We start from the raw sequence: 10,999 nt of genomic DNA, 5'->3' as shown, positions 1-10,999 counted from the left end.
TAAATGTGGGAATTCAGCCTCTCCAGACTGTCTTTATGAAAATCTTCTTAATGATAAGAATGACAAGCTCTGGAAGATTGTTTACCTTGGAGGGGGACAGGGTGCTTCTTGGGGGGGTGGGGAGTGGGGTGGGAAGTGTTTTATATTAAGTTTTGGGAAGAAAATTGGTATAAAATATATTTGTGAGCTTTGACAGGACTGGTGGGTGAATGTGTCCATTTTGCATCATATCCAGTGTTTCGAGATGAATTATCAAAATAAATTATTAGAAATGATATGTGGAGTGGCCTGTTGATTTATGCCAGCACACTCAGCCAGGTCAAGTGACCAAAAGCTGCCGTCATCTCATGGTTATTTAGCTGTGAAGTGGACTTGGGAATAAGGGAGCAACAGACTAAAAGGAAGGTAGAGAAGAGTTCTTGCTGTTCTGCAAAGTTGACATCTGGGTTTGTTTGTGTTGGGATGAAACAGACCTGTTTGAACCTGGGTCTTGCATCCGAAGAGCAAGATGCTATCATATTTTGCATGTCTGTATAGTCAGGCTCATAGACTATTTGGCCACTATTGTCTTGCTCTCCCTCAGACACTAGCCCACGCGATACATCCAGAACCTCAAAAAGAAACAACCTCTCCCCTCTTTAAACTCTGTTCTAAGTCATGTTTGGGAATGACATGGATAATCTCTGTGCAGATAGTGGGAAGAGACATATCCTTTGGTATCTCAGACATCTGTTGAAAGGCAAGGTAACTTTTAATCAGGAGGGCTGCAGGTACCTCTGACTATTCCCAGAAGTCTGCTTTGATTCACTTGGATGGCACTTCTGCTATCTGTTCACTTTGAAGATTACTTTGCACTTGTTGACAACAAGGACTTCTCACCAGCCATAAGCCAGATTTGTAGTTGAGAGAGTGATGTGTGCAGAATGGTGCCAGACTTCTGATGCTGCAGCTGCCACCAGCTTAGCCCTGGGGCTGGTGAGGAGGACACTTGATTATTGTCTCTCTCCAACTTTTATTCCCTTTCCCTTGTGGCTTGCTGTGTTGTCCCCACCCAACAGAGGCATGGCTGGAGTTGTGACTCGTGCTGGGGAAGGCCAGAGTTCTTGCTGTACTGCTGTTGAGCCTGTAACATACATCAGGCCTGTGAACATGGGACCTGTGGACCAGACTGCAGTAATTCATGTACTATTAACATACAGGTACACAGAGCCCAGGCTAATGACTAGTGTCCCTAACTACAGTCTTGCTTACTCTAAGCAGGTTGAGCCTGGGGTAAGCAAGAGGGAATAGTTTAATATGTTGAGTATGGTTTCAAACCCAGTTTGAGCGAGGCCTGGGAGATTTTAAAGGAAGAGACTAGTGTGCTGGAGCAGGGAGGAGAGGGAGGAGCAGGGGACTTCCAGGTTTATTGGGATGCATGTGAGTAAGGCAGGACAGGTGCTGGCAGAGCATGAGGATGGAGAGTAAGAGAGTATGCAATCATTTCACAGTGCTTAATTTGCTGTCATACCAAAGTAAAAGTCCTCCTTTCCCTGCCACTGTAGGAGGTATGTCTGGCTAGGCAGCCACCTCCCTCTTATGCTGGCAAGGATATAAAGCAAGGAGCTGGCAGACAGAAGTAAGCCTGAGCTGAGAGAGAGATGATGGCCAGCACTAATGCACTGACATTGCATCTGACTAGATGCTGAGGCAGAAGGGAGGCTCTGCTACTGTTGTAAGCTGATGCTGTTTTCTCAGTCTGACCTTGTGCATCACTCTCCTGCTGGGAACTATTTGCTGGAACTTTAATTTACAAAATGCTAACATCATGCCAGGGATTTTAGGGGTGTCCTATACAGTCTGCCAATGACATCACTGGGCACAGTCTTGCTTCTGCCAAGGAGGTAAAGTTGTTTCAGCCAGATATGAATTAATGGGGAAGGCCAAGGGGCTTCTAAATTCTCCATTGACCCTTACTGGGTATAGCATGAATGTGCCTGGTCACTGAATATCCCCATCCCACAGCAGGATCTAGCTGAGGCTTTAACTCCCTGTTAGCAAGGGATTAGCAGTAGGCAGGGACAAAGGAGTGTCAAAGTACAGCTCTTCTTGGATTATCTTTTGGTGTCTTGCTGGAACCATCTAGCAGAAGACTAGTTCCAAGATAGCAGGAGAACCTTTATCAACTACTGTGAATGGAGGAAAAAACCCTGGCTGGACCTTGGAAGAGAGAGGCCAGTTTTCAATTCATATTTATGGTGGGGAGCTGTGTTTTCACATGAGGCGTTATTTTCATGGATGGGTGAGCAGATGCTGAAGTTAGTGGGGGGTCTGGGCCTAGAGGACAGAACGTGCAACTGTAGCTTCTTTTTTTTGGGGGGGGGGCGGTTGGGGGTGGGGGAGAAAGAGTTTGCAGTTCAGTAACCTGGATGCACCCCTGAACACACAGTGGGTTGGAGCACACTTAGCTGGTGGGAGAAACAGATTCAGTCCCACTTCAGCTTTGTGCTGGAGTCAAGATGAGGCTGCGCGAGGGCTGATCTGTTCTGCTACTCTGTATGCTCCCCCTACTCCCCTTAAAGCTGCAGTGTGTCCCATCTACAGCTGCCTATAGTGCTGCCTTCTTTCCAGCTGAGAAAGCCCTTATGTCCTTGTCTTTCATCCTGTATCACCATCTTTTACTTATGCCACAAATTCAGATTTAGGGTTCGGTAGAGACTGACAGGGGGTTCACAATGAATATAGCAGACTAAGGAGGAAGTCGGATAGCCTTTCTGTGTAAAGGCCATCAGTAACCCAAGAGTGGAAGGGTTGGTTCAGACATATAGTGGGAGTGATTTCCTAGGGGAGAGAACATACTAAGGGCATTGCTGCTGCTGTGCTGCCACTCTGTCCTTGTTGCTATTAGCACTAAGCAGGTCTGAAAACTGCACTGGGGAATTAGTTTAATAGTTTAGTGCCTAGCTGTATTCTTTTCTGGCTCAACCCTCTGTGGAAGATACTACCCTTCTGCAGTGCCCGTTCTTCCCTGCAAGCCAAGTTACTTAGCCCCCTCTCAGCTTGTAGCTTCCTCTCACAGTTTTGCTTTTAATATGGCCAGATGGTCTTGTCTGTACTCGCCTACACTTCACGTAGGCACCTTCAGCTCCTCACACTTGGATAATACCCTCATCTGACTAGCTGGTGGTCAGGTCTGTAATCAGCCTTTGAAAGACAGTGAATATTATTGGGGGGGGTTGTGGGTGGCAACCTGGGAGTGACAGTTCTTTAGTACTGCACTAGTCTGCTTGACAGCTCAGCTTGTGTGGGAGGGGAAGCTCTCTGACCAGATTGCTGTGAGCTCTCTACAGGACCAACTCCTGAAGCTAAAGCTCTGCAGCCTGCTACTGGGGCCTGAGCACCTGAGCTATTCTGAACCACTTCATTAGCAGTGCTTAACACAAGTCTCTGTTCCTGGCCCTGGTCTTCTGTCCAGTACCATTCAGTCAGCTTCTAATATACTTTCACTGACAGCTCAGTTGTGCTCATTTCAGGTTTGGGTTTATTGGGAATTTTCAATGCACACATACAGCATTAGATAATGGTAAACTGTCTCCATCCTTACATTACCTTAGGAGAAAACTTTACCCTTGTGACTGGGAAAGTAATGCTAGATTCTTCCCTTATGCTATTATTAAGACAAAATCTACTGTACCTTAGCTGCATTATAGTACCTGCACCATGTTGCAAGTTAAGGTTAAACAGTGATGAGAAGCCTTCATTTAATCATGCCAGCTTTAACTTGTGTTAAAATACAATCTGCCTTTTCCTTTTTTTCTTTTTTTCCCTCCTTTGAGGTGTTAGATCAAGTGAAAAGGCCAAGCCTGACTTACACAATACATTCTTAAATTCTACAGGCAGCATATCTGGAAAAAGGGCAGACAGGAGGATAGACCTTCAATTCAGAACTACACTTTGTCACCAAAAGTAGAGAAGCACTATGCTTGTGAGCTGGCCAGCACTGCAAATTACTCTCCCTCAAAAAAACATCCAGGTTTTAGATTGTCTGTACATGGATACTGTGACCTGGACTATTAGCAAGTATGATTTGGATAAACAWCTTTTTCCTCTCCTCCTCCCATCAAAACTTCTTGGCACAGTTGGCTAGAACCTGTTCACTGTRTGGCAAAGTTCACTGTAGGGTTTAGCATGGGTCAGCTGACAAGGAAGTCTGTTCACTCTCTGATCAAGCCTTCATCCTACAGAGGAGAGGTAAGAGAAAAACACCAGATTACTGCTTAAGGAAAAATAGGTGTGTTTCAATTCTGTGCTTCCTATAAAAAGGCAGATCAGTTTTAGTGCCCAACCCCATGTGTGGAAGTGCCCGTGGCCTGAAACACACCCCACACTGAGCTTTGGTTACCTAGGCCCCAGTACTGCTCACTACCACAAGCCAAGGCATTCCCAGGGACTCTGCACTGGGAGGCTTCCCTGAAGACCAAGTGCAGAGTGAAACTAACAGGCGACTTTCCATATATCCTCCGTTTAGTCTGACCAACTTTGACAACTGCAGTGGCCACACGGAGCTTCCCTCAGGTTAAAGCTACCCTTTGTATCAGACAGGGATTCCCCTGAGGTTTGTTTCACAGGTAGGAAGATAGTACTGAACAGTCTATCCTTTTGTCTCCTTTCCTAGTGTTTGCAGTCTTCTGTCATGTTTGGAAGTCTGGGAGAATTTCAGCTACTCTTCTCCGTAGCTGGTTCTTCCTCTCCTCTTTCTCTCTTTCCTTTTTCATCAGTAATGGGTACTGCCTCCAAGCCTGGAATGTGCTCAGCATAAGTCTCCTTAAAGAAATTGGGGACACAAAGAACAAAGTGATAAGATGACGTGCTCAACGTGCCAGGTAATTAAAAGAGTTCTTCTATTTTGGGGTTGAGGAGAATGACCTAATTTAAAACATGTCTTTGCTGCTGCCAATCAGAGCTGTTACATGTTACATGTTAAACATTTGTGTACATACTACTTCATTAATACATCAATCATCCTAGAGAAAAATAACACTGCCTTTTTCTATCATTCTCCCCTGAGGACTTTGCTTCTCCCTCTGGGAAAATTCATTAGCTTTTGTTTAGGACTGAAGATGAAAGATGTTTTTTAAAGGCTAAATAAGGTCTCCAAAAGCCGCTTCTTTAGGAGAAACACAAATGGAAAGAGCAGGCTTGTTCAGTCCAGACCAATCTCTTGGGAGTATACACAGTGGGATTCTGATTCTTTCTTGATTTTAGGCACCCCACCAGAGGTGCCTTGCCCTGGGTTTCTATATGGGGGAATAGTCCCTTCAAAAGAGCAGTTTACCATGTCAAGGTCTGAACTGCCTTCTGGTAGCACCAGTCAGAGGAAGAAGAGAGAATGAGGAACAATAAGTGATTATGCTCCTAAGATGAAGTCCTATATTGAATGAATCTAGTCTTGTCTGAATTCTCCTCAACTAGTCCAGTTTGCTGCTGGCTTATTGGGTTAAATGATGTACTGTTCTGATCTTACTGATTCAGCAAGCTAGAGCAGGTTCACTACACCACATAAGAGGTGAATTTCTTGTAGTTTCTCCTCTGAGGTGCTGTGGATCCTGTCTGGGCTACGCACCCATACAGCTTATGCACAACTGTATGTAGCTGACTTGCATTCATTAAGTCAGATAGGTGGATGGGATTCTGCTTTCTGCTGAACTTTTGATAATTGTTTTTTCTCCTTTTAAAATGCACAGTTAATGCAGTTAAGGGATAATGAGTGAACTGGGTGCATTCAGCTCCAGTCATGATCAATAGAGCTCTGTGCTGTACATTTCACTGCAAAATGAGGCTGATGATGACAGAAACAGGAAGTTTCCACAAAGCAGAGTTTCTAGTTGATCAACTTTGGATTTGTAAACTGAGTCATCCACTGTGCACAAAACAATGTAGTATAATTCCTCCACAATCATTTGGCTTGTTATAATTGCACTTAAAGATTTTCCAAAGCAGCTCTTAGCAGAAGCTGTATGGCCAGATCTCCTAATCAGCTTAGAAAGCTTCAGCCACTTACTTATCCCCTTTCACTGAATTCTCTTTCAGCAAATGTAAAAATCCTATGAAGGGTAAGGACTAAACTCTTTTTCAGGCTGCATGGAAATTCTCACTATAAACATCTGCTGGTGTTTTCTGTGCTTGTCACAGAAGCAAAATACCAGCAACAGAGTGTTTCAAACGTTCTTGGGAAGCAGATCATTGCTCTGTCAAAAGCAAAATCTCTGAATTATTTTTTAGGGTATATTAAGCCCAAGTAAAAAGAATTACTTACTTGTTACTGTGTTTGGTAGCAATCTTCAGCTTCTCCCATAATGTGCTTTTTTCCTCCATGACCAGATCAAACCATGCCCAGAAGTACTTCTTCTTGAGGTAGGCTGCATGGAGGTTACTCATTCTCTCCTCCAGTGTGGAAAAATAATCCTTGTACTAGGGAATGAGGACAGAGGAAGAGGTGAGAATAGCTTCCTTATCCCATGACCCAGCTCAAAAAGCACATCTAGAGCAGTGTCAAGAAAATGGCAATGAAGCTAATGGGACAAGAACAGAGAAAAATCAGCAGGGAGCAGAACGAGGAAGAGAAAAGGTGGAGGTGGGGAGCAGCAGGTAGGACACAGTCCTGTGTGGAAGAGAACAGTGGAGAGATGAAAGAAGGTCTCTGAAGAAAGGAAGGGTGGGGCTGGAAGCAGAGCAGTGCAACTCAGGCTGTGGACATGTGAAGTGGAGCTGTGGTGAGGGAGTAGTATGGCAGCAGCTGGCTAGTTTCAAATCATTTCTACTGCTTGATGCAGGCAAACCTTTAGCCAGTTCCTGAAGCCCATTCTGAGCAATGTGAGGGAATAGAAGTCCCCTGCCCGAGATGCTTTCTCCATGAGGCTCTCCTGGGTGTGCTGGAGCCAAGTCATCAGGCACTTCCTCTGCAGGCTCAAGCAATGATGCCTTTCTGCAACCTGAGCAGAGGGGGCAGATAAGGCAGCTGGAGTTACTCGGCTTAGTGACTCTATAGGCCCCAGTTAGAGAAAACTGGATACACTGGAAAATTTTCTCAGTTTTGGTGCCCCTAAAATGCAGATATCTGACAGCTAGAGTAACCCACATAGGTTCCCACAAAGAAGGCGCAGCATAAAGAACAAGACTAATTTCCCTATCATGCCTCTGCATATCCCCTGCAGTGACATTGGTCACTTCTGCAGAATATCCTTTTGAAATAGGCAGTTTAACCTGTTGCAAAAATGCAGCAGCTCCTAACAGGAGCTGATAGTCCAGCCTAGTCCGTAATGTTGAACAGCAGGATGGACTTATGGAACAGCTGCTATCCCTCCACTTCTTCACAACCAGAGGCATTGTGTATTTGGTTGAATACTTTAAGTAGCTTCAGTTCTAGTGACTTAAATGGAAGCTTGCCAGCTTAGCTCTGGGCTTTGGCTAAATCTTCAGGATATGGTTGAGTGTCATTATTCCACCTCTAATAAGGCATGCTAACTCAACCGTGTAAGGAAACATTTAATTAGCAGTATTTATGCATTAGGTTCTCAGAAACAGACCACTGGATTATTGCCTTTAGTATTGTGCTTCTAAAGGTGGCCAACATGCTCCAGCAGTGACTCTGCGGAGAGGAAGAACCCTTGTGATGGGCCAGGGCTAACAGTACTGTAACTATTGTGGCTTATCAGTATTTTACTGACTACTTTTGCTGTAGTGCAAAAGAACAGACTCGCATCGTTTAACTTCAAAGATTTTTTTGGGGATGCATTATATATATTTGGATGCTTTTTCCAATTCTACCTGTCTTTAGAGCCTATTAACTTTTCTTCCAATGGCTGCATCCATTCCCTTTCCTTTCCTCCTATGGCACTAGTCCTTTCCTTTTGTCCTCAGCACTTACCACCAGGTTTTCCTTGGCTTCCTCCCTCAGCCTCTTCCATGGCAGCAATCCCAGCTTTCTCAGCAACACCTTCTCATAGTGATCTTTTGCCTTTTTCTGGAGCTGCTGCACTTTCTCCAGCCTTCTTTGCTTCTCCAATTCTTTCTATAATACAATGAGCAGAAGTTTTAATTGACTCTGGATAAAGTGGATGTTAAGCAGTGTCAACTACAAGCAGGTTGTCATACTGGAGCTGGAGGTCCTGACCTGACAGGAAATAGGAATCTGCATTATCCTTAGCAATGCAGACCAAACTCAACCAAAAGTAGCAGAACAAGTCAGCTACATGGTAGAAAGCAGAGCAAGCTATCTTGGGCTTGAAATCCTCAGGGAAGATGATGGCATTTCTAGACATTTCCCTCAACCACACATGAACACATGCCCTTTCCTCAGTTGTGCAGTTTGGTGTTACTGTAGCAGAGTGTCCACATCATCTATGGTTACTAACAATGGTGACATAGCAATACCTCCTCTTGTTGGCCCTTCATCAGCTGGGAAGAAGGGGATGTTTCTGTGAGCTGGAGGAGGGCAGGTTTCTGTTTTTTCAAACTGAATTCAAAATCCGTACAAAAAATGACTGAGTTTAAGCATGGACCCTACCACTTACTCCTGCCTAAACAGTAGGGAGGTATGTGAGTATTATGTAACTATATGATAATACTTCTGACTGTGACTCAGTGATGAAGGTCAAACATCCTAAAACTCTCCATTTAAGCAGAACAGCACTTGTAGGTCAAATCCCTGTAGAATTTCAACTGCAGTGCTATTCGGGTTATCAGGACRGCTTATTTACAAGTAAGAAGAATGATGTGGGGTTGTTCCTAGGCTGCTGGATGCTGCTGGTTCCAAGGAAAGGATRCCAATATTCTTCAAGTGGAAAGTTGCCTTTTGATACATCTTTGTCAGGCTTGTTTTCATTTAAGCCATGTGTTTGTGACTGRTATAGTTGCGTACGCTGGAGGGAGACACACGTAGAAGAAGCAGGCCATACATGCTGCCACTGCAGAGGCTTATGAATACGCCTCAGCGATGAACATCCACCAGCTGGCACCTGCTTCTGAGACAGAGACTGTACATTCTTTACAATGCATTCAGTTCACAGCCTTTCTCCTAAGATGGCCAAAAAAGGGGAAGGTGGTAGGTCAATACAGCAGTGTTGTGGTATGAAATGCTGCTCTAGTAACCAAGACCTTCAGTTCACATCACACCAGCTGCTGACTGAGTGCCAGCGGGTAGTGGCTCTTCCTCCCTATTTCTGCTAATATAGGGGAGACATGCGAAGTGTTTAGTCACCAACTTCTGCTGCCTCCTCTCCTCTTGTCTTTTCTCCTGTTGCACTTTCTTTTCCTCAGCCTCCTTCCTCTGACGTGCTTCCTCTTTAGCCTTCAGCTGGGCCTTAAAGAAGAAAATGGATACAAAATTGAATGCAGTGCATATGATCTTTTGAGGAAAACAGGCCTCTTAAGCTATCCCAGGTATTCCTCTAGTACTGGTCAGTGTCTGAAACTTCAGAAGGAAGCAGGCTTTGTCATATGCTAGATGTGATCTGTGCTGGACAGTGAACTAAGGAAGGGAGAGGAAGGACTGTTCCTTCTACTCTTTACATATGGCCATCTTTCTTTGCTCTAAGTTATAATATTTGCCCACTTTTGTCCTTAAAAATTTAAATGATGCCCTAAGTTATTTATTGAGAACCTGATTGCTGAAGCCTGTACTGAACCCTTGGAATATGACTATGCTGTGAAGTTTTACTTTTACAATAAAAACAGCATTACAGGTGCTCAAATATATAGTAAGTAAAAAGTAAATAGAAATAAAAAGGTGAGACAGGCAAACACTGTTGAGAGCCTGGTGCAGCTGAAGACTGGAGGATGTGCGGCCATCAGTCTGTCTCATGGAGCTGACACAAAAAGAAATAGGGACCTGTGTGTTTGCTTCTTATCTAATCCTTGCTAACATTTTTGGACTGAATTCTGTTGCAGGTCTTCCAGGCATGAAGTAGTAGCAAGCAGATCAGACTCAGTTTATCTGTAGAAGTAGAATATCTGGAGTCTGTAATCTAAATGATTAAACTAGGTTGCCAATTAAAGCTTTTAAGGTAAAATTAACTAAAATGTCTTATTGTGGGGGGATATTTAGAATACCAAGTGCATATTTTAAAATACATAATGTTACGTCATGTATCACAGAGCACAAAATCTTTTTTTATGCTGTTTTTTTGCCACTAACATTTTCAGTATATCTTTAAATGAGAATGTCCAGATACTTGCATATGCCCAAGGAATTACAGAATCAGTAAGATTGAAAGGGACCTCTGGAGATCATCTAGTCCAACACCCCTGCTCAGCAGGGTCTCCTAGAGCATGTTAGACAGGGTTGCATCCAGGTGGGCCTTGAATATCTCCAGAGAAGGAGACTCCACAACCTCTCTGGGCAACCTGTGCCAGTGCTCTGTCACTCTCACAGTGAAGAAATTCCTCCTCATGTTCAGGTGGAACTTCCTGTGCTTCAATTTCTGCCCACTGCCTCTTGTCCTGTCACACAGGACAACTGAGAAGAGTCTGTCCCCATCCCCTTGACACCCTCCCCTCAGACACTTATACACATTGATAATATCCCCCCTCAGTCTTCTCTTCCCCAGGCTGAAGAGGCCCAGCTCTCGCAGCTGTTCCTCAGAGGGCAGGTGCTCTAGCCCTCTGATCATCTTCGTGGCCCTGTGCTGGACTCTCTCCAATGGCTCCATGTCTGTCTTGTACTGGGGAGCCCAGAACTGGACACAGTACTCGAGATGAGGCCTCCCCAGGGCTGAGTAGAGGGGCAGGATCATGTCCCTTGACCTGCTGCCAACAGTCTTCCCAATGCACCTCAGGATACCATTGGCCTTCTTGGCCACAAGGGCACATTGCTGGCTCATGGTCAACTTGTCATCCACCAGCACTCCCAGGTCCTTCTCTGCAGAGCTGCTCTCCAGCAGGACAGTCCCCAGCTTGTACTGGTGCCTAGGGTTATTTTTCCCTAGGTGCAGGACTCTGCACTTGCCCTTGTTGAACCTCA

General features: G+C 44.7%; 1 protein-coding gene across 1 annotated transcript; it reads right to left on the bottom strand.

Moving 5' to 3' along the window:
• Window positions 1–3,497: 3,497 nt before the first annotated feature.
• On the bottom strand, window positions 3,498–9,340 carry LOC146597793 (coiled-coil domain-containing protein 191-like; the record flags this gene model as incomplete). The annotated part of the gene is made up of 5 exons (XM_085301472.1): window positions 3,498–4,803; window positions 6,296–6,450; window positions 6,819–6,971; window positions 7,907–8,050; window positions 9,239–9,340. Coding segments are annotated over 5 exons (687 nt in total), but the record flags the coding sequence as incomplete, so codon positions are not given.
• Window positions 9,341–10,999: the final 1,659 nt, after the last annotated feature.

This window comes from Rhea americana, unplaced genomic scaffold (assembly GCF_003343005.1).
Source record: "Rhea americana isolate MKP2758 unplaced genomic scaffold, rheAme1 scaffold_177, whole genome shotgun sequence".
NCBI classification, from domain to species: Eukaryota; Metazoa; Chordata; class Aves; order Rheiformes; family Rheidae; genus Rhea; species Rhea americana.
The sequence above is the reverse complement of the archived record's forward strand: the minus strand, read 5'-3'. Positions and strand labels throughout refer to the sequence as shown.